General features: G+C 53.1%; 1 protein-coding gene across 3 annotated transcripts in view; it reads left to right on the forward strand.

Annotated features, from left to right (window-relative positions):
* Scube1 (signal peptide, CUB domain and EGF like domain containing 1) overlaps positions 1-23,591 on the forward strand; it is a 123,224-nt gene that overhangs the window by 87,206 nt on the left and 12,427 nt on the right. For all 3 annotated transcript variants that reach the window (XM_059247358.1, XM_059247359.1, XM_059247360.1), the window contains 8 exons: positions 2,833-2,949; positions 6,721-6,843; positions 12,082-12,198; positions 13,529-13,651; positions 20,576-20,695; positions 20,967-21,071; positions 22,023-22,139; positions 23,245-23,382. In XM_059247358.1, the coding sequence (XP_059103341.1) occupies positions 2,833-2,949; positions 6,721-6,843; positions 12,082-12,198; positions 13,529-13,651; positions 20,576-20,695; positions 20,967-21,071; positions 22,023-22,139; positions 23,245-23,382 (960 nt within the window). The remainder of the gene's footprint in view (positions 1-2,832; positions 2,950-6,720; positions 6,844-12,081; positions 12,199-13,528; positions 13,652-20,575; positions 20,696-20,966; positions 21,072-22,022; positions 22,140-23,244; positions 23,383-23,591) is intronic.

A 23,591-nucleotide genomic window follows, 5' to 3' on the forward strand; every position in this document is an offset into this window, starting at 1 on the left:
TCTACATGTGTTACATTTGGTGGTTACCCCTCACCCAGAACAATATGGCTGAGGTGGAGAAGGGAGAGGTGATTTCTTCATGCAACAGGAGGGTAGAGGGCCCATGGAGGCCAGATCAGCCACCAAACTGCTTAGGAAATGTTCTCCCAAAAGCATTTAGCTACTCTCCTTAGCGCGAGGCGGTGGTCTAGAGGAGGGACCGTTTAGCTGTGAGGTCACAGGACAGTGATGGCATGGCCACAGTAAAAACAGAGACTGCAGTTGGGAGCTAGGAAGAAGCCATTGAGCAGGTCCCAAGAGAGGCAGGTGAGAGGCTCGGACTCAAGGGGATGGATAGAAAAGCATTCCTAGAGTAAGGAGCTCCCTTGCTAGGTAAGACACTTGTTTAGTCATGTGTGTGGCTTGCACAGGCCCCTGGAGCTGGTCTGGCAGATTGGACCCTGTGCCCAGGGAGCTATGTGTTTAGTTTAATCCAGCCAAGCAGATCCCAGCCACCGCTGCCACTAGATCTGTGCAGCTGGGCATAGGCTCCCCATTGAGGAAGAGAGGTCCAGGAATCTGGGAAGGCAGGAGTGTGAGACATGGGAGGCAGATGGAGTGTCTGGTCTCTGGTGATCATTGTAATGAGGTGCTGTGGCCTACGGGGCTGGCACCTGAGAAAAGACACAGAGGACTTCCGGGTCACTGGGGACTCAGAGCCTGAAGCCGGTGCATCGCCATTGGCTGGGGCAATTCCAGGAGGACTGAAAGGCTGGCATGGGAGGGAATGAGTTGCAGTGGGGCCCGGTGCAAGAATGGGTGAGCACTCTGCCAGAGCCCAGCTCCCCATCTAAGCTGCAGTCTACCCAATGAGCAGATGGAGCCAGCAGGTCCCCAAGGCCTCCTTAGTTAAATTCCAAGTCCCATCCAAGGGAAAGGAGGAGTCACAGACTATTGGTTTGATTCCCAAGGACACAGTCCCCAATACCTGAATCCCACCTCCACCACCAGAGAGGCCCAGGGCCCACCCAGCCCTGGCACCCATCACCTGCCCCCTCCCCCACATTCCCCTGCCACTGAGCTATAATTACCCACACCTGTGAGGCAGGTAGCCTTTCTGCCCCTCTCCCACATGAAAGGCTGGCAGGCTCTCTGCTGGGGTGGGCGGCAGGATTCCCCTCTGGTTTAACCCCAGGAAAGGAAACATTTGGTGAGCACCCCCCAGGTCAACACCTGGGCCTTATGGCTTTTAAGTGGAAAGTGTATTTGATCTTCATCTTGGCCTTGGGGGAAGAAACTCATCTTCTCACTCCCTGGTGTGGGGCTGCCTTCTACCCTACTGCCCCAGTGGATGCCTCTGTGAGGAGATGAGAGGGTACACATAGGGTACAAACCAGTTAGAACTGGTCCATCCTGGCACTGAGGCCCACCTGCCTAAGTGTGAGGAAGGTCGGCCTTGTCTGTGCCTGGACTTCAGGGGAATGCCTCGGAGAGACGGCTTGGACCAGGAAGGATAAGGAAATAGGCCTTGAAGGCCACAAAGAAACCCACTCACAGAAACCTCCCATCCCTGGCTGGAGATGCTAGCCTGAATCTCAGAGAAGCCAGCCATGAAGTGTTAGGGGGAGGACATCTGCTTTTAGTGGGAACCACGGCTCTTCTGGGATGGCGGTGGCTAGTAGCGATGCTGGCCTTGAGAAAGAAGGAACTGTCCTTGGGGACAGTATAGCCTCTGCAGCAGATGACACCCACCAGTGTGACCTAGCAGACACAACCCACCCACTTGTGCATGCATGCACACAAGGATATTCGTCTTCTGTCCCTCTCCTGGCACCCCTACCCTCTCTGGGGCAAAGTTCAAAGGCAAGAAATCATGAATCTGATGGAATGAGGAGCGTGGACTGCTGATCCCCAAGAGTCCTCCTTCATCCCTTCACTCGGGCTCACTCCCAAAGTCTTTGCCGAGGAGACTCATGACATTTGCAGAATTGAGGGAGAACCTTCCAGGAAAGCAGCCATAGCCAGGCACTGGGTGACGCATGATGGAGGCATTAAGGTAGCGCACGTTGTGGAGATGGGCGCTCAGTGGTGCTCTGCTGCCCCACAGGAAGGGGTCAGAGAAGCCCACTCGCACGGGCACTGTTTCATGAGAAGCCAGGCTTCCAGGTGCTCATGAGGAAAACCAGGTGGCAAATGACCAGAGAGGTCTGGGAGGGTGGTGGGCGAGCCAGCACGGCCTGGAGAGCCAGCTCTGCCAGTCTCCTGCAGGCCTGCAGAGGATCACTCTCACCCCCCGGCGGCTTCGGTGACCTCCGTTATGCCCTCAGCCACTCTGGCCCCTTTGAATTTTGCAGGAGGAGGGGGAAAAAAGCATTAGACAGACTTCAAGTGGACACAAACCAGACGCTTTGGCAAAAGGTTCAGCAAGAGCAGATGTGGGGCTGGGAGCACCCCTAGGCTGATGGATGATGTGCAGTCCTCTTACCGGGGCCGGAAAGCCATTTCACACCAGGTGGGGCTTAGGAGCCCCCTTGCCTTCTGGCAGCCACCAACAGGATTGGGTGTCTGAACCCAAACAGGGTCAAGATTTAGAACACCGCTAAGTAGCTGCTAGGCTGGTCTCAGCGCTGATCCTAAGAGTGACCTCTCCACAGTGAGTAACCTTTACCCCAGCACAGCCCTAAGTCATTTGCAGACATTTCCATGGGACTGGTACCAGCTCAGGAAGTGTCCCGACAGCCAGGGTACCACAGATAAAACATGAGCCTAGATTCCTGCTCTCACTGATGGGCAAGGATGGTAGCTGGTTCCCCGGGAAACTAAGTGTCTCTGTCTCTCCCCTCCCCTCCCCAGAGACATGTGCAGTGAACAATGGAGGCTGTGACCGGACGTGTAAGGATACAGCCACCGGCGTGCGGTGCAGCTGCCCAGTTGGATTCACGCTGCAGCCAGATGGAAAGACATGCAAAGGTCAGCACATGGGCTGTGTTGGTACCGCCCTGCCTGGCCCCAGAAGGCCCATATGGCCCTACAGCTGGGCCCTGTTAACCAGGCTGCAGGGTAGATGAAAGAAGGCAGCTGGTAACCACGGGAGTCGCTGTCAGAGATGATAAGAAAAGGAAGAGTCCCCAGCAGGGTACTGCGGCACACCCGGAGTGTCCTGGGTCAGGAAGGTCCCGGTGCCATAGAATTTGCCTGTGGCTTAAGAACTAACAGAAACCACAACAGGACATTCTGGACCTTCAGCTCTAAGAATGGGGGTGTGGTGTGTGTGGCCCAACCCTTGGCCTTCGGTTGTATGGCCTTTAGTGTCCAGCCGGTAGGGACAGCTTGGTACAGGGCATGCATCGTTGTGTGTCGCTACCACAAATGTGTGACGGGACCTCAACCAAAGGCAAAGGAACTTAGTTTGGCATAGAAATTGAGGAGCCTGGAGGTGAGAATGAGGTGGCTGAGGTGGAAGGCCAGACTGCCCTCCAGCTGTGCAAGAGAGAAGGCGGGATGAAGCTCCCACTGCTTTCCCCAATGATGTTACAATAAGGCAGCCATTATACAGTACCCCAGGACAGCAGAGTAGATCCAGGCTTTACCGTACCCTCTGAGGCATAGGCTGACCCTGGACGTGAGGGTTGTGTAGAGCTTCATTCCTGTGATGAGCCCAGGGTGGTCAGGAATAGAGCAATAGAGACCAGCTGCTCACCTCTGAGAGCCAACTTATGTAGCCAGAAAGGGCCTGGGCCATATGTGGTCTGAGATGAGAGGAGCTGCTGCCCCACCCCAGGCCAGCAGCCCAAACCATGTTCTGCTCTGTACTCCATTGGAGGGCGGGGGAGATAGGTGTAAAGGAAACATCACAGCCTTAGGCCCACTGGCCCTAGCTCCCGCTGATTCTTGGTTTCCAATGGCTCTACTTCAAACGGTTGGACCCTTTAACCAGGCTGGCTCTTCTTTAACCCAGCCCTTGGCCAAACCTCCTCCATGAACATGAGTCACTCCTTGGGGCCCTCCCTCCCTCCTGACTTCTAGAGTGGGCCAGCACACTCAGGTAACTGAGGTGCTCTGGCTCCTGCTGGTTCAGGTGCTGGGAGGAGGGGTATGTAGAGATGGCTTCGGTGTCTGATGTGAAGATGCACCGGCAGCTTGCCCATGCATGATGGAGTCCTTGTGAGCTGCAGGTGGAAGGTGGGGGACAGTGGCCTTCACCAGCATAGGGTGTTGACAGCATTTCCGGGGACTGCTGGCCAGGCCCCAGTCAAGGTTAGGTAGGGAGGGCACAGGCCTAGACTGTCATTTTGAGATGACATGGCCTCTGGGCAGAATCTAGAGGAGCATCAAGGCTTCTGGTGACATTGCTTGGACCAGGTGACCATGGCAGGGGAGAAAGCGAAGCTGAGATTCCTCTGTGGATGCTACAAGCATTGCCGGGGTGGGGACTCATGTGTAAGTGCCCAACATGGCCATCATGACATCGTCAAGTCCAAGAAGCCAGATGGCAACCACACACAGGGGTGGGGGTTGTGGAGTTCTTGACAGTGGACTAGAGTTTCTAGCAGGGCTCAGGGACCCGGGCACAAGCCAACGGGGGATTCCTAATGAACCTGAGGGCCTGCCCTGGGGTTCCAACTCACTAGTCAGGTGCACACCCTGATCTTGGCGAGGGTCCCAGGGACAATATCAAAGGGATGACTTCAAAGGTTCGGTGTTTTCTGAAAGCCCAGAAGTCATCATCAGGCAAGCCAGGTGGCTGCAGGGGGGCGGAGACAGCTGGGAAAGCCAGAGCAGAAAGCCCTGGACCAGCTAGGAGCAGCAGAGCCAGTGGAAGCATGGTGGGAAGATGTACCATTTTCCCAGGCATGGGGACCAAGGGCCTGGGGAGTTTACCCCAGACTTAGCTCTGCTCTAGGCCGCCAGCCCTAGGCACCCTGTTTAATACAGTGCCACTTGCTATCAGATGGGCATCATTGCTTCTGATGCCGAAGCCCCTCCTCCCACCATCTCCCAGAACAGCCTGGGAGAGCCCCCACCCACTGCCTGTTCTTTCTCCTCCTCCTCCCTGATGCCCTGAGCCAAGCAGGCCACCTGCCAGGACTTCCATCAAAGTGGGAAAGAAGGTGTCCTCACCTGACTTGCAGGCCAGCCCAGCCCAGCCCGTGGTCTCCCTCTGCACCCACCTGAAAACCCTCACACATAGGCCCCACAGGCGGCCAGGTTGTGCCCAGTGGGAGAGCAGAAGGGGAGAGGAGGTTGGTTGGTGTGTGCATTCCTGTGGCACACCCCACGAGGGCACCCCTATACACATGAACCTGGGCCCCAAGCCTCTGTGCCCTCAGCTCCCCCTACTGTCTGGGATCCCTGCCTTGCTACTGAAGACATCACTCATCTCTTAACTTTGTGAACATTCTCAGGCAGTCCCTGGCCCTGAGGGCTTACCTCTGCTGTCCTCAGACTTCCCCATGTCCCCCGAGAACAGGATCCATGACAAGAAAGTGGTTGGCACAGCTTCTCTAGGAGTGTGGTGGGTAGAGCCCCACAGAGGGTCGGCAGGGGGAAGTGGACAGCTGAGGCCAGCCCCAGGTGCAGAGGGAAGAGCTGTGAGGACCCAGGCCCTTTATCCTGGGAAGCCAGAGGCCTCAGCACGCTCGACAGATATACCGTGGAAGGTGGTACTGGTTGCCATGGCGGGGAGGCGGACCCAGGGTGAAGGGGAAGAGTGAGAGGAAAAGCACTTGCACTCTGGGGACTCATTGGAGGTTGAGGGCCCTGTGCAGCCAGCAACCCCCTGCTAGATCCTGTGCTGGAGAGGACGGCATTCCCACTACCTCCAGGGAGCTAGCTGGCTCCACCAGCCTGAGGCTCTTCCTCATTCTGACCCTGTGGCAGAACTCCAAAGGCCTGAGGCACTCTTTGTGGGAGGGGTCCAGAGTCCAACCATGCAGCCCCAGGGCTCACGTGAGCAGGACATGAATGGAGAGGGGCTCACAGAGGTGGACACACGTCCTTGAAGTGTTAGCCAGAAGGCCCACACTCTGAGGGAGAAAGTTCCCTATCCCTGGAAAAATGTGAGCTGAGGCCAACTGGCAGCTTGCTCATGATGGGGGAATGGTGTGAGGAGCATCATAAATGGCCTAGGGTGGCGTCAGTGATCTGTGGAGTATAGTGACTACTCACGAACTGCTGAATTAAGAACAGGTCAAGCCGACAGACGGGGAAGTGGGCTGGGCCCAGACCTCACTCACCTGAGGAAGCCTCATCGCCAGGTGCTCCCTCCCCCTCAGCAGGTAGCAGGCAGTGACACTGACTTCTCAAGTCTGCTGACACCCACTAAGCCCCAGCATCTTGGAGATGTGATTTCCTGTCATCCTCAGGATGTCTGTCCCGGGTTGTGGGAGCCTTTTTATCCTCATCCTGGGATGGGGGGCATAGCTTGGCCCATGTCACCTGAGGCAACATTGCTGCGGCCTCCCCAGATGTTTGGGTAAAGGGACACGGGAGGCGTCACTGTTGATCCTGAAACAAGGTACCAGAGTCACCAATCACAGGGGAAGCCAGGGACCTTGGGGAACCAGGGTTTAGCTACGTACCCAGGTTCTTCACGTCTGTGCTCAACTGAGGACCAGAGGCCATCCCTAGGCAGTGAGCAGCAGGCGGGTCGAGGCCACGAAGGCAGGATGGCGCTACCCCTTCCCCAGGCCATCTCCACCATGGCACCTGAGCCCACTCCCCTCCCCCCAACCTCTTCAGACATCAACGAGTGCTTGATGAACAATGGAGGCTGCGACCACTTCTGCCGAAACACAGTGGGCAGCTTCGAATGCGGCTGTCAAAAGGGCCACAAGCTGCTGACGGACGAGCGGACGTGCCAAGGTAAGCACCCACCAGGCCCTAGGTGCCACTCACAGTCAGCCCTCATGGTCAATGTCCCTGTCTCCCAGATTCTTGCGGACTCCCAGGAGGGGAAAGCACTCCCTCGGGGTAGCTCAGGATACAGAATTCTCCAGAACTTGGTGCCTGCTCTTGCCTGCCTGTCCTTCTTGACTTAGAGCCATGCAATCCAACCCTGTCTCCTGTCCCTTTTATAGATGGGGAAAGAGCTGGGCGTGGTGGTGCATGCCCCAGTTCTAGCTGGGACATGATTGCAACCTTGAGTCTAGCCTGGGCTACACAGTGAGACCTAATCTAAAATCTATTTATGGGAAACTAAGACCCAGAGAGGGATCCACCTCCCATCCATGCCCTCCTCCTGCAGGCAGCCCAGCTCTGAAGGCACAATACTGCCTTCTGGTGGAAGGCATCGCACATCACAGACATTTTCCCGGCAGAGGCTTGTCTTCTGCTAGGACAAAGCTAACTGAGGATCTGGCTGGACAGTAGCCGCTAGGATGCAGGCATCCCAGGAGGGGGGTAGTCAGGGAGATTCCTGGGAAAGCTACTGGTGGCATGCTAGACAACCCATTTCCCAAGAGAAACAGGAAGTTGGTCCATTAGGAGAGGGAGCTTGGGGTACATGAGACCTTAGTGGGGCTGAGCAGGGCCATTGGGATGGAGGCAGCTGCCCTGGAGAACCAACATGGAGAGGAAATATATGAAAAACATCATGGCCTCAGTTCTAACAGTGACTATCTTATCCTGGGCTACACAGCATCTGGCTGTTTTGTTCCCGTAAGGCCCCCGTAGTTACAGAGCAGGCGGCCCTTTGGTTATTAGACTGGCAGCCTCTGCCTGTGAGTACAGGTCAGTGTCTGGGCAGTGAGACCCTCAAGTCCTGGGTCCTGGTAAGAAGAGGCTGCCAAAGGGTACCCACACCAACCTGGCCTACTCACAGGGTCAAGGCCAGTCACACCCTCCCCCAGGCCAGGCCTCATTCCCCTGGAGGAACATCCCAGCCCATCTTTTCTAGATGCAGGCTGGTCTGGATCCCAGCAGCTGGCCAGCCCGAGGGCTCCTCCACATTCCCACTTTGTTTCACCATTAGTTTACCAAGCTCTGGGGAGGGCCAAGGGCCGTGGTTCTCAACATGTGGGTCACAACCCCTTTGGGGGTCAAACAACCCTGTCACAGGGGCTGCATATCAGATATTTAAATTACAATTCGTGACAGTAGCCAAATTACAGTTATGAAGTAGCAATGAAATAATGTTACGGTTGGGGGTCCCTACAACACAAGGAACTGTATTAAAGGGTCGCAGCATGAGGAAGGTTGAGAACAAGAGCCTTTGATCTTGAATCCTCAACCAGCCCTGAGAGAACAGTCAAGTAGGTAGGCACACTCAGACTCTGCACCAAGGCCCTTGCTGGCATACTCTCCACCCGGCCCCATTGGTATCTCCATCCTCTTCCAGCTCATCTATCTGAAGGCTCCCTGGGTCCATCAAAGAAGAGTCCAAGCTCCTTAGGGACTCTGGTACCTTCCCACTGCCCTTTGACCTTCATACAGTCCCCTGGCCTCCCTGCCTTTGTCTGGAGCATCCCTTCTCCTTTCCATGCAGGACCCATCCACAGCCCAGGATGTGGACCCATCTCCCAGACCCCAGGGAGAGCTCACACCCTCATCTGAGAACCCACAGAACAGCACCTCCCTTGCTTTAGGGACCTATAAACACATACATATTTCAAATAAGTATGACATTACTAGAGTCAGAGCCAATGTATTCAGAGAACAAACTCTTAATTGCTATGCCTATGGAGGGTCAGGTCAGTGTCTATTTCGCAAACTTCTCAAGAGAAATGAACCGCATGCTCACAGGAAGCAGTCTGTCCTAAACGTAAACCCTGGTGGAAATAGCTGTTATGCGTGTATTAGTCAATATTCTATTGCTATGAAGAGACACCATGACCAAGGCAACACTCATAAGAGAAAGCATTTAATTGAGAGCTTGCTTACAGTTCCAGAGGCTTAGTCCACTATTGTCATGATGGGGGACTAACAGGTACTATGGGAGTCCTGCCCCTAGTCTTCTTCCAGGGTCCGGGAAGAATCTACAACCAGCTGATAATTTAATCTTTGACAATAGTAAATGAATGTACATACAAAAAACTCTTTAGTCCATACACTTTATTCTTCTGAGTCAGTTCTCTCTCTACACAGCTTCTATTCTGCTCTCATGCCTAGCTCCTTTCTTGCCTGATTTCTCTCTACATTTATCTGCTGTCCCCTCTAAGTTCTATCTTAATTCTCTCATCTTAGTTCTGCCCCATCTAGGTTCTCATCCATCTAGTTCCTTCCCATCTCAGCTCCTCTCCCATCTCCTTCTCTCTCATCTTGTTCTTCTCCATCTGGCTCTTCCTCATCTTCCATCTTGTTCCTCTAGTCCTCTCTTCTAGCCCTTCAATCTAGTTCTTCCCCATCTCAGTTTGTTCCTCTTCAGTTCTTACCCATCTAGTTCTTCCATTCTCTTTTCTCCATCTCGTCCTTCTCTGAAAATAAAACTGCCTTTTTATCCCTTGGACCCTTATCTCTCCAAGCTATCTCTGCTCCTGCCATCTCTGGCAAGTGTGTTCACTCGATAGGCAACTTGGTTAGGCAACTTCTGTTGCAGCTAGATGTACCTGTAAGTAGAAACCCTTTAGTTCTGAGTTAATTGTTAAGGGTGATCTAAAACTAGAGATAAGACTTTTGGAAAGGAGAAGGTTAAGCTTAATTAGCACATCCGCCAGGCCGCCTCAGACACATAGTCTGGATGCTTAAGTCTGTTCTTAGAGAGTACAGAGGTATCTCTGATAAGATACTTTCGGCCCTCTGGGGATAGTCCTGTCTGGGGATGGTCCTGGCCGGATGCTGCTAATGATGATAATGACAGAAAGGCCTGAAATTAGGGATCCTGGCTGCGTTACTGCACAGAAGGTTATCTAAATATTCCTTAGTAGAGGAGAAATTGTGCCCAATGGATGATGGAAAAGCTACAATAGCACATGAGAACTCATAGTAGGAAACGGCTAATAATCAAAAGCCAATATCACCAAGACTCCTTGAGCCTCAGCTTGACCTCTGGAAGGTTTCAAAAGCCCACACCAAGTCTAGTCTCTCATTCTGCCTGTGGATCAGGATGTGGCGCTCAGCTGCTGCTCTGGCACCATGTTCCCTGCTACAAGCCACAAAAATATATGAAGTAGGATTTCAGCTGATTATGACAAAGCTAATACCTGGATGAAGCCAAGGGGCTGCTTCTGCTCACTGGGCTGGAACTTGGCCCCTGTTCTGTAGCATTTGTATCAGTTGTTGATGGTTCCCTCTCCTGCTGGTGCCTTCCTTGAATTCCTCTTCACAAGCTGGAAGCTTAGCTGGGTGGGGTCTTGCCCTGAGGTCACCGCTCCCTTTATTCCATTTCGCATCAGGCTTTCCTTTAAACTCTTTGAGCTCAGGACTTGGCTTCATCATCGCCTTTCCTGGCGTTCCTTTCTCCTTCACACTTTCTATTTCTCTTTGTCCAGCTTGTTCCTCGTCATTGTTGATCCACGTAAGGGTGACCACGAATAACCACGTGGCACAGTCAATACTAGGCTGTCTTGAAATCCCTTCTGCCAATGCCATTGATCCAAAACTCTTCAGTGTAGCCTCGGGTACATTTCTAGGACAAGGGCTAAAAGCAGCCGCATTCTTTGCCAAAATATCACAGGAATGTTCTTTAAACCACGTATCAATATTCCTCCCTTCTGAAGCTTCTTGAGCTGAGCCCCCACAGTTCAGTTCAAACCGCCCCCAACACTGTCTTCCATGCTCCTGCAAGGATGGCCCATTAAGTCCCAGTCCAAAGTCCCAAAGTCTTCCATAGTCCTCCAACAAACAGATAGTCAGGTCTGTCACAGCAAACACCCCAGTCTCTGGTGCCAACCTCTGTATTATGGGATGGTTGATGAGCAGGCAGCACGTGACCCTCCTTTCTCTTTTTGTCTGTAAGAGGAAGTTCATAGTCAAATATCCTGTGCTATCAGGACAACCTTTTAAAGCCTTATGGGTAGTGTACTCCCTGGCCCCTCTTCTACTGTGTCCCTTTACTTAACCTCTCCAGAAACATCTTGGAGTGATGAGAACACACTTTGGTCAACATTATGAGTTGACCATATTTATATTCCATTCCAGCTCTTAAGAGTTCTTGGGCAAGTCCCAGTCATTTTCCTTCCTGACATGTGTTCCCTTTCTATCCAGGCAAGGCACCTCAGGCCTGTGATCCCGGTACCTGGGAGATAGAGCCAGGAGAGCCAGGAATTCAAAGCTGTCTTGGGCTACATTATGAGATCACACACACACGCCCCAGTCTCAAAAGTAAAATGAAAACAGAGTAGGGAGATGGCTCGGTGGGAAGCTCTTTCTGAGCAAGCTTGAAGATTCCATATTCCCAGCAGCCATGTAAGAGCCAAGCTTGACAACATGGCCTGTAAATCCAGCATGGGAGCGGGGTGAGAGAAGAGGACGTGCAGACCAGCCAGTCTGGCTGACAGTGAACCTCCCATTCAGTGAGAGACCCTGTCTCAAAAACTAAATAAGTCTGGAGCGATGGCTCAGCGATTAAGTGCATGAACTGCTCTTGCAAAGGACCTGGGTTCAGTTCCCAGACCCACATCAGGAGGTTTACAATGGCCTGTAACTCCAGCTCTTAGGGCTCTGGTGCCCTTTTCTGTCCTCCTTGGACATTGTACTCACATAATTTAAAACATAAACATTTTTAAATAAGTAATTAAGATGGAGAATAAGTGAGGAAGATACCCAATATTGACCCCTGGCCTGCACCTGTATGCACAGGTAAACACATGGACACACACACACATGTATACATGTGCATACACCACACACACATACACACCCAAAATCAAATGTAAATATCTTTCCTAACCACAGGCTAATGAGATGTTAACATAACAGAGTCCCATAATAATCCTCTACTCACGATATTTTGCCCCACCCACTTCCAAAACAGATGTGAGGGGATTCTGCCCCAGAAACAGGGCTAGAGGCAGTGTGGGAAAGTGAGCAACAAGAACCTAATAGACTGCAGGAGGCTGTGCTGAGCCTCAGGACCCAGGGACCATCCAGATGGGACATTCACTGGGTGGCAGACCTACCTAGTCACCTCACACTGATGCCCACGCTGTCTCCCTGTGGCCACAGACATCGACGAGTGTTCCTTCGAGCGGACCTGCGACCACATTTGCATCAATTCCCCTGGCGGCTTCCAGTGCCTGTGCCACCGAGGCTACACACTCTACGGGACAACCCACTGCGGAGGTCTGCAGCCCGCCCACCAGGGCCACCTCCCCCTCGAGGCACGCGCCTGGCCACATGGCCATTAACACTGCTCCCCATGCCCCAACCCCCACCTGGACCCTGGTGGGCCTGGGAGGGACCTTGCAAGGCTGGGAACTTTGGGGACAGAGGGATTCTACCAAGCACAGGCACAGGGTAAAGGACAGAAGGACGCGGGGAGAGAGGGCATGCAAAGTACCACAGGGTACCTTAGCCAGCTTGGAAACATAAGACCAGAACCTCATTTCTGGGGTGCCTCAGTCCAGAAGTGGGGGGGTGGCCAGTGCACAGAAAATTCCAGAAAGTACATTCTGGAGAAAGGCAGGATGGTAAGACAATGAGAAACCTAAAAGGAGGAATGTTTAGGTCAAGATGGGAAAGCAATCCAGAGGGAAGGGCATGTACAGAGTCACAGGCCGGGCTGTACCTGGGATGAGCCCACAAGCAGCGGGAAACAGGCCACTCTCCCCTAGGGAGATGCATGCCCAGGATATACAGGGCTGCGTGAGCCTGGAGGGCTTCTTTACAGCAGCAGGAAGGCTTGAAGCAGTGTGCAGTATGGTCATGTTCGTGTGACAATAGACTCTGGCTGTGGAGAAAGGGAGTACAGGATCCAGGCAGCCCAGGAGGGAGATGACCCATGGCTTGAAACCTTGAGCCTCTGAGGTGGGGGCGGGGGCCAGGGAGGGAGAGAAGATTCGGGAGCCATCAAGCCTGGGAAGGGAGTTCTTGCCTAGGGCCCTGGATTCCATGCCCAGTACCAAAGGGAACAGGAGCATAAGCTGAGCCAAGGGCCTCGGGCCAGATGTGGCTGGTAAAGATGGGAGCTGGGGAGGAGGGTCATAATCGCTCTTCTTTCTGTGACCTGAGGATAGTATGAAGCTTGAGAGGGCCAGGTAATACTGGCGACAGGGGCGGAGTAGCCACTAGATGCTGATGCCGTTGTCAAGGGACTCTCGAACACCAAGTGCTACCTCCCTGACTGGCAGGACACTTGTGTGCTGGCAACTGGGTGGCCTGGAGATGGAAGAGCCAGTCCTTGCCTAGAGGCAGCAAGGGGTCAGAGGAGGGGTCTCAGGTGGTTCTTTTCACCCTGGTGCAGAATGGGGAAACTAAGGCAGAGAAAGAGCTGGTGCTTTACCTAGGGAGATGAGACATCCGTGATTCCTGGGACGTCTCCCAGGCTGTGCTGGGGTCAGGAGCTTCCTGGTCTCTGGTTCTGGGTGCCCCCTGCCCTCCCAGCATCATGGGTGTAGCCCGGGCTGGTGGTTCCCACCCCCTCCTGCCTTCACTCTTGTGCCTGTGTTTCCAGACATGGATGAGTGTAGCGTGAACAACGGCAGCTGTGAGCAGGGCTGTGTCAACACCAAGGGCAGCTACGAGTGTGTCTGCCCACCGGGGAGGAGGCTGCACTGGAATCGGAAGGACTGTGTGGGTGAGTAGGGAGGGGCCACCTGCTGGCCCTGCCCTCTGTAGGGGGGTGGGGATGCAAGAGACAGTGACTGCAGAGGTGGGGGGCTCCTTGGGTCCTGGGTTAGTGGGCAGGGGTCTCTTGTCACTGGGGTTGGCTAATGGGAAACAGGGCTTGTTGATGAGGGGGACATTGGAGGTCAGGCAAGCCTTGTGTCAGCCAGGGACACAGGAACAAAGGCCCTGAGGTGGGGAAATGGACCACAGAGCAGGAGGTCTGGGAGTCTGTGTAGCCAATGCTTTGGGCTTGGGACCCTACTGGAAGCGCAAAGAGGTAGACTGATGACCTCACCTCCATCGGGTCCTCTGGGCCTTCTGAAGTTCCAGGGCATAGACTGGCTAGCCCCCTGTGGTTGCTGTGGCAGTGCCAGGCCTGCAAATCCCACCCCTAATCCCCGCTCAGCTGCCAGCACTGCCCGTTAGACAGCCCTGCTTTCCTATGTCCTCTCTGCAAGGGCCCTGTCCCCTCTAGCTGAGTTCCGATGACTCGTGTTCATTGGTCCAATGAATAAATGGTTAGCTGAACCCCTACAGGACCAGGGAGCAGTTCTGGGGATGCCACGTGCCTGTCCTCCTGAAACTCGCTCTCCAGATGGCTGCCCTGCCATGCTCTGATGTCCTAGGCAACCAAAGCAAGCCTTATAAAGGCAAATGTTAGGCATAGGGGTGTAGGCCTGCGAAATCCCAGATACTCCAGAGGCTGAGGCAGGATGATCAAAAAGTCAACACCTGCCTAGGTACAGAGTGCGTTCAAAGTCAGCTGGGTGAATTCCATGAGTTCAAACAATTCAGTGAGACCCAGTCTCAAAACTGAAGTAAAAAGAAGGTTGGGGATAGCACACATGAGGCCCTAGGTTTAGCCCCCATTAATGAAAAAATAATGAAAGCTCACACACTGTCTCTTCTGAGAGCCCTCCAGCACGGCTTCATGCCCTTGAGAATCAAAGCACAGGCCCACCCTCACCCATTTTTATTCTGTTTTAACACAGGGTCTCATTATGTCACCCTGGCTGGCCTGGAACTCACTATATAGACCAGGCTGGCTTCAAACTCATAGAATCCTCCTGCTTCTGCCTCCTAAGTGCTGGGGTTATAGGCATGCTCCACTCCAGCATGTCTAGCCAGGGTCTAGTCGTTAGAATAGCCATCAGACCCCACCACCACCACCATCCTTGCTGCATTTGCTCCATCCCAACCCACCCTGCGCCCACCCTCCCATAGCCAGTGATGCCTGAGGCGTCAGCTCTTGTCTTCACTGTGGTGCTATCCCGGAATGATGTGCCATGGGTGGAGGTCTAGCTCAGTCACTGTCCTAGTGTGTGAAGAGACACCCTGACCAAGGCAGTTCTTAAAGGAGAAATCATTTCATTGGGGGCTCGCTCACAGCTTAGGTGGTTTAGTCCATGATCATCACGGTGGGAGGCATGGCGGCATGCAGACAGGTGCTGCAGCAGTAGCTGATCGCTAGTTCCTGATGCACAGGCCACCAGCTTAGGCCTGGCACGCGTTTTTTGAAACCTCAAAGCTCACCCCCAGAGAAACACTTCCTCCAAAAAGGCCACACCTACTCCAACAAGGCCACACTTCCTAATCCTTATAATCCTTTCAAATAGTGCCACTCCCCGGTCTAAGCACTATGGGGGCCATTCATATTCAAACCATTCAAACCACCAGAAGGTCTGACTGCCAGTGGTGGGCTGCCTGTCACTGGTGGAGGGCTAACTGCCATTGGTCTGACCGCTGTTAAGCTGTGCTGGTGAGTGACATGTTATACCACCTTCCCCTTTAAGTCACCTGAGGCACCGAATGTTCCGGACTCTGGGCATGGGCTGACTGAGGCACTCAAGTATAATTGAGGACATGAATAGAAGGTGCTGGAAGGCTTCTTGTGTCCATGAGCTAACAGGTCCAAACCTGGATTCACAGATGGCCAAGGAAAGGTCCAGGTTATTCTGTAGTTGAGGACTGTGATGGCAGGGAGTCATCCTGCCGAGCTCCTCCCTGTTGCCCATACCATGTTTGCACAGTTTTCTGTCACCCAGAAAGAGGGACTCTTCCTGTCCGTTTGTTTTGCAGTGCTGAGAATGAAACCCAGGGTATCCTGCATGCTAGTACTACCACTGAGCCTATACCCCAGTTGCTGAAGCTGGCCTTGAACTCCTCATCCCCCTGTTTCCACTTCCCAAATGCTAGGATTAATCACCCTACCCCAGGGCAAACTTTTGGTGAGCACTGTGGGTTGCCTGGCCCCCATGAATGGCCTGTCTAATCCCCTGATCTGTTTCACCCATTATTATTACACCCCTCCAAAGGACACTGTCCCTCCAGTTCCTGGAAGGACAGCACAGGTCACTGAGAGTATTGGAGTGGAATGTCCTGAAGTGGAAAGATCTCACAGCCCCCACGCAGCGGTCAGCCTGGTCCTAGTGCTATTAACTAAACTAGCCAGCTTTTCCTGAGAGCTATGACTCTTCTCCTCGGTGGTGGCAGGCTGGAGAAGAGGGGATAAGACAGCCACAGGTGCCCGGCAGGGGTCCCCGGGGCTGCCTCTCCCAGTGCTAGGGCCTTTCCCTCTCTTTGATCACAAAGAGCGCGGCTTGAGGTTTTCAAACTGGCAGATCTGATTATAGAATTCGGATGGCAGCTGTCCCGGAAAAGGTGAAATGTGGGTAGGCTGTCAAGCGTAATAGGTTAAGTCAGAGGGGTGGAACCTTAAATCCAAATGGTGAGAACCACCACGAGAAGACAGAAGGACAGCTGGGTCTGGGGATGCACACTTGTCACCTCAGAGCTTGGGAGGTGGAGGCAGGAGGATTGGAAGTTTGAGAGCGGAAGTTCTCCTTGGCTACATGGCAGGTTTGAGGCCAGACCGGGCTACGTGAGACCCTGTTGTTTAAAAAAGACTGAAATGGGGCTGGAGAGATGGCTCAGAGGTTAAAAAGCATTGACTGTTCTTCCAGAGGTCCCGAGTTCAATTCTTAGCAACCACATGATGGTTCACAACCATCCATAATGAGATCTGATGCCCTCTTCTGGAGTGCAGGCATACATGCAGATGGAACACTGTATATATAATAAAATAAATCTTTAAAAAAAAAAAAAAAAAAAGACTGAGGCATGTACACACTCCAAGGAGCACATGGAGCTCAGCCGTAGCTGGCATCTAGGTGGGATTCTTTCCGTGGCCTTTGCTGTCTGCTCTGAATCCTGGGTAGTCCATTTCTGTGTGCTGGGACAGTCTCTGCAGAGCCTCAGCTAAGGCTTCTCCATGGTGACCTTACATCCTGGAGAACGCATTTCTAGTCCTCCAGGGCAGCAAGGCCAATGAAGACAGTGGCATTTCAAAGCACTTCGTGACCAATTCCTCCAATAAAATGACTCTTCATTACTTGAGGAGTGCTTCAGAGTACCACAAGGGTGAGGGCAAAAGATCTTTTTCAGCAGGACTGCTTCAGCTCATCTAGAAAACAGCTCTTACTGTATGTGTTTCTACCCACCAAGGGCCCCAGGGGTAGCCTAAAGCTCAGTTCCCATCTGTCTTTATATCTGCTTGGGGCTCTTGGTTCCAGCACAGTGATGGTTGCTGGGACACAGGAAAACCTTCCTGGCTTTGAGAAGGTCCCACAAGGTGGGCTCTCAAGAAGGTGTTAGCAGACATCTATGTGGGGGAGGGCCGCCTGGGGGACAGCCTGGTCTTACCAGATAGCATCCTCCCGGCTATCAGATCAGACTGCTACCAAGCACCTTGTCTATGGTAGTGCATGGAATTCAGCTGTCTGTGCTAGCGGAGGCCCTAACCCTAGTACTCAGGTCAGAGCAGCCTGCTCAGAGTGGGGAACTGGGAAACCACTTCCTGTGACTTCTGGCTCCTACATTGAGGACCTCACGGTTCAGCTGTGACCATAAAGTGCTCGGTTTTCTTAGCACTCCAGAGTTGCTCCTGACGCCAAAAGCTCCGCCATGGCTCTCTGTAAACATTTACCCTGTTGTCATTAGCGACAGTACACGTCTGGGACAGGCTCAACCCAACTGGGTAATTCCTGCGTGTTCAGGCTAATGGCATCTCTCTTGGGTTTGTTTTTTTCTGTCAACAGCTGTATAGGGACATAGCTCACATGCCATGCGCAGAATTCACCCATGCAATTCAGCATACTGTACCGTGGGCCTTTAGTACATTCAATGAGTTATGTGAAACACCACATGACTGTGTGGATACTCACCCGTGTGGAAGCCCAAGCAGGGTATCAGATGTCTGCCTCTATCACTCACCAAGTAAGCTTTCCCATTAGCCTGTCTCTGCCTCCCCAGCACTGGGATTACAAGCCTGTGATGTCACATCCAACTTCTTTTATGTGCGTTCTAGGAATCAAACTCAGGTCCTCATGCTTGTGGGGCAAGGACCTTACCAGCTGAGCTATCCCCTAGCCCTGGACAAATTATCATTTTTTTGTTTTGTTTTGTTTTTTTTTTTTTTGGTTTTTTTGTTTTGTTTTGTTTTTTTTTTTTTTTCGAGACAGGGTTTCTCTGTGTAGCTTTGCGCCTTTACTGGAACTCACTTGGTAGTCCAGGCTGGCCTCGAACTCACAGAGATCCGCCTGGCTCTGCCTCCCGAGTGCTGGGATTAAAGGCGTGCGCCACCACCGCCCGGCTCATTTTTATAATTTATTTATGTGCATTGGTGTCTTGCCTGCATGTATATCTGTGTGAGGGTGTTGGATCCCCTGGAACTGGAGTTGTAGACAGTTGTGAGCTGCCATGTGGGTACTGGAAATTGAACCTGGGTCCTCTGGAAGAGCAGTCAGTACTCTTAACCGCTGACCCATCTCTCCAGCTCCATGAACAAATGATTTTAATGGAATTCCGTATAATGAAGTACAGAGCTCAGCACCAAAAAAACAAGGGATTATTAAGAAAGAAGTCAGAAGGAGCTGGAGACCTAGCTCAGCAGTTAAGGGCATTGTTTGCTCTTCCAAAGGACCCAAGATCGATTCCCAACACCTACATGGTAACTCACAACCATCTGGAACTCCAGTTTGAGGGGATCCAACACCCTCTTTTTGTCTTTATGAGCACCAGGCACACACCTGGGTACACAGGCATGCATACAGCTAAAACCCCCATACACATAAAACTTTTAAACACAAAGACAGAAGCATGGTGGCTGGGCCGGCAGCTCAGCTCAGTGACAGAGACTTCACTAGCATGTGTGAGGTCCTGCGTTTAATTCTGGATCAGGAGGAACAGGATGACTACAGGTGCTGGTGGATGCCCTGGGGAGAGGAAGCTGCAAGAAGGTAGGCTCAGCATTGCCAAAGGAAGCGCCGGCCACTCAGCGTCTCGCACAGGAAGTTTGAGCACTGGCCTCTGCAAGGGAGAACTGTGTTTCAGGCTTGCTCTCCTGAGCAAAGCCGTGCGCTCATCTTCAGAGGAAGTGTGAGATGGATTTGTTTCAGGTGGTATTAGGTTTGGACTGGAGAGAGTCTAAGTGTGGCCTGTGCCGGCTGTGAGGGGTTGTGGCCTGATGGAGCCTTGTGATCTGGTCACTGGAGCGGCTTCCCTGAAACTGGCTCAGAGTGTATGGCATTCTGCTATCATTACCTACCAATCAGATATTCTCATTCTCATTCTCTCCTTCTTTCTCTCTTTCTCTCTCTCTCTCTCTCTCTCTCTCTCTCTCTCTCTCTCTCTCTCTCTCTCTCTCTGTGGGGGGGGGGGCGCACCCACACACACACATGCAGATGCAGATGTATCCATGTGGGTATGGCAGCCAGAAGCTACATAAGGTTCTACACCGAGTGTCTCTCTTGCCCTCCACCATAATTTTTTTTTTTTTTTGGTTTTTCGAGACAGCGTTTCTCTGTATAGCTTTGCACCTTTCCTGGAACTCGCTTTGGAGACCAGGCTAGCCTCGAACTCACAGAGAACCGCCTGGCTCTGCCTCCCGAGAGCTGGAATTAAAGGTGTGCGCCACCACCGCCCAGCCCACCATATTCTTTTAAGGTAGATTCTCTCACTGAACCTCTAACTCATTGATTCAGCTGGGCTGGCTGACCAAAGAGCTCCAGGGATCCACCTGTCTTTGACATCACCCCCACCACCACTCACCCCCATGCTGGGGTTGCAGACAGGTGCTACCACACCTGGCTTTTTATGTGCTGGGGAATCGGAACTCAGGTCCTCAATCTCGCAGAACAAAGCACCTTACCACCTGAGTCATCTCCCAGCCCCTTTCCCTATGATGTTTTCAGTCTTCATTTATTTATGTTTATGTGCGTTGGTATTTGGTCTACATGTATATCTGTGTGAGGGTGTCAGATCTGCTGGAACTTTAGTTACAGATACTTGTGAGCTGCCGTGTGGATGCTGGGAATTGAACCCGAGTCCTCTGGAAGAGTAGCCAATGCTCTTAACTGATGAACCATCTCTCCAGCCTGATGTTTTCAATTTTCTAACAATAACCACAAGAGATGTCCTAAAGAGCTGCTTTGGACATCTTCAAGTGCCTCCTGGAGGGGGGTGCTGCCCCCTCCCTGTACCCTGAAGTTGGTCCCTGCCCAGATGCCCATGTTCCTATGGAGCTGTCTCTGACCCCGGCTAGGCCCCAGGCACCTGCTCTGAGGACACACCTGCCTTCCAGAGCTCCCGTCTGGGGATGCAAATGACCTTTCCTCAAACAGCCAAGACCAGAATTATAGGGGTGCAGAATAAGGGGGCTGTCAGTGGCCAACACCCCACATTGCCAAATAGGCCTGCATCTTCCTGCCCCCAAGTGCCTTCCTGCTATAGTCTGGCCCTGGGAGACTGAACTGACCCACATTCAAGGCCCCTGCTAGCACCCAGAGGTCCTCTGGTCTCACTCAAGGCCTCTCTGTCTCTCTCTTCTCCTCAGAGATGAGCGGGTGCCTGTCTCGGTCCAAGGCCTCTGCCCAGGCCCAGCTGTCCTGTGGCAAGGTGGGTGGAGTGGAGAACTGCTTCCTGTCCTGCCTGGGCCACAGTCTCTTCATGCCAGGTAACCCCTGGCCCTCTGGGTTGGGATGGGTCAGTGTGTTGCTTCCTGAGGTACACACCTGCTTCCTACTGCTCAGCGGGACAGAACCCAGTGCAGGGCTCCCAGTCACAGAGCACTCCCAGACAGCTCACTGTCTGCCTCTCTGTGGACCTGGGTAGCTTCCACGGTCCTGATCTTCAATTCATCCAGCAACCCCTTGGAGGCCTCAGGAATTTGGGACCCTAGGAGGGAGGTACGCCCTAGCCAACCTTACCCACTGGCCTCTCCACAGACTCAGAAAACAGCTACATCCTGAGCTGCGGTGTTCCAGGTCTCCAGGGCAAGACACTACCAAAACGCAATGGCACCAGCTCCAGTGCAGGGCCCAGCTGCTCAGGTAACCTTGGGCCTGTCCACACCACACATGCCTAGATGACCCGTTCATTTTTCATCCAGTGCATGATTTAGGGAAGGGAGGGGGACCGCCCAGGGAAGCATTTTCCATTCTGGGCCCTGCCCATCATGGCTTGGGATTCTGGAGACAGGACCAGGACCTAAAAGCCTAGAGGCTGGAAGCTGCGGCCCAGCCCACAGTCAGGGAGCTATAAGAGGCCTTTCTGACTGAGGTCACAGTAGTAGGAGTGACTCAGTAACTGCAAATGTTGTGATCCCACAGACCTCTGTTACTGCCATTGTTTGAGACAGGGTCTCTCTCATATAGAGCCCAGGCTGGCCTTGAACAAGCTATGTAGCAAAGGAGAGCCATGAACTTAACCCACAGAGCTGCCCTTGAACACTATTCTCAAGAGGTTGCTCAGAGTCCCTGCCTCTCAGAACCAAGCCTGCTCCCAGTACTGCACAGAATGCTGGGATGTTGTGCCTAACACAGCTAGGGATGGGTTCATGAGCATCCAGGGTCATAGGACTCTAGTCCGTGGAGCTGGGGTCTGCTCTGGAGAGGCCTACAATTCTAGGTGTCCTAAGGTTTGAAGTCCTTCCCTTCCTTAGCCTTCTCTGTCCCCTCTCCTAAAAGCACAGCCATGTCCATGACTTTGGCCATGAAAGAGGAGGTGAGCAGTGTTCTTTCCTCCCGATAGAAGACCTCCACCTGGCCCCTGGCCTTGCGTTTGACCCCGCCAGCCATGGGTGCCCTTGTTTTGGGCCTTACAGGGAGAAAAATAAGTGGGGCAGGGAAGGTCCCTCCACCCAGGAGGATTGCCAGGGCAGAATGGCCCACACCAAGTCCCACCCAGCTCCAGGAGGACCTGTCCTCTGGCAGCCCCCGTCCCCCACTACCTCCTTGCCCACAGGAGAGGCCGCCACCTGGGGGAATTTTGGCTTTCCCCAGATCCCCCCACCACCCCCATCAGGCAGAAGGCCCGCTTCAAGATCAGAGATGCCAAGTGCCATCTCCGGCCCCGCAGCCAGGAGCGAGCGAAGGACACCCTGAGGCACCCCCTTCTGGGTAAGTGGACCACCCTCCCCTGCTTACCCAGGGAATGGAGGAGAAGTCCTCAGTCTTGCCGGGTTGGGTTGCCAAGCATAAGCTCCTGTCTGTCCTCCAGCAGGGCCCCTAAGCCCTCTGAGCCGTGTCTGGCCTACACTATAAGCAATGGTCATGAGTGGGAAACATAGGAACATGGGTACACACACACACACACACACACACACACACACACACACACACACACACACACACGCACGCACATTCTCTGTGGCCTGGTAGAGCCCTGATGGAAGAGATTTCAGGTGTTGGGTGTAAGGTCTCCTGGCCAAACCTTCAGTAGGTATGAGGGGACACATGGCCTCCTCAGTATTCTGAGGTACCTCTCCATATGTGGTGGTATGTCACCCAAGGCTGGGCCTGAGACTCACTTCAGCCTCCAGTCCCTGTGGGACCCTGAGGCTCTTCTGCAGCCTCAGTATTCCCATCTGTTCCATGGCCTCCTGGGCATGGAGGGACCTTGCCCAGAGGAGTTTGCATGTGGGGCTAGGAAGGACTCTCCTTCCAACACAGATCGCCTTTGCCACAGTGTACCAGGCTTTTTCTCTTGGGCCACCAACTAGCTCCCAAATCATGACACATTATTAGTTACAAATGCTTGGCCTAGCTTAGGCTCATTTCTGGCTATCCTTTTTTTTTTTTTAACTTAAATTAAACCTATTTCTCTTCATCTACATTTTGCCTTGGGGCTTTTTACCTTTTCTTTCTGTATGTCCTACTTGTCCTGCTTCTTCTGTGTCTGTCTGTCTGGTGGCTGCCTGGCTGGCTGGCCCCGGGTATGTCCCTCTCTTTCCCGCTCCTCTTCTTCTCTCATTCTTCCAGAGCCTAGATTTCTTCTCCTATTTATTCTCTCTGCCCACCAGCCCCACCTACCCCTCTCCTGCCTAGCTATTGGCCGGTCAGGTCTTTATTAGACCAATCAGGTGTGTTAGGCAGGCCAGGGTAAACACATGTAGCACATCTTCACATAGTTGCAGGAATATTCTGAAGCATAAACCAGTGTGTCACATCTTTGCCTAGTTAAAGTAATATTCCACACCACCACAGTGTACTCTTCTCTGTTCAGATAACTGCCACGTGACTTTTGTGACCCTCAAGTGTGACTCCTCCAAGAAGAGGCGCCGAGGCCGCAAGTCCCCATCCAAGGAGGTGTCCCATATCACGGCAGAGTTTGAAGTGGAGCTGAAGATGGATGAGGCCTCAGGTGGGTGAAGTGTTCTTGGGGGCTGGGAATCTGGTAGCCATGAGGCTAAGTGAGCCCATGGGGAAGTGGGGGCTTGCTGGGAGTGCTGTACACTGCCAGCCAAGCCCCGTAGCCCCAAGTGCAGGAGCCTTGGGGAACACTTGGAGCACAGCGAAGGGACAGAAACAGCACAAGAACCCCTACTCTATGTCCCTACTGGGGCAGGAAGG

Source organism: Peromyscus eremicus, chromosome 20 (assembly GCF_949786415.1).
Source record: "Peromyscus eremicus chromosome 20, PerEre_H2_v1, whole genome shotgun sequence".
In the NCBI taxonomy this organism is placed as follows: Eukaryota; Metazoa; Chordata; class Mammalia; order Rodentia; family Cricetidae; genus Peromyscus; species Peromyscus eremicus.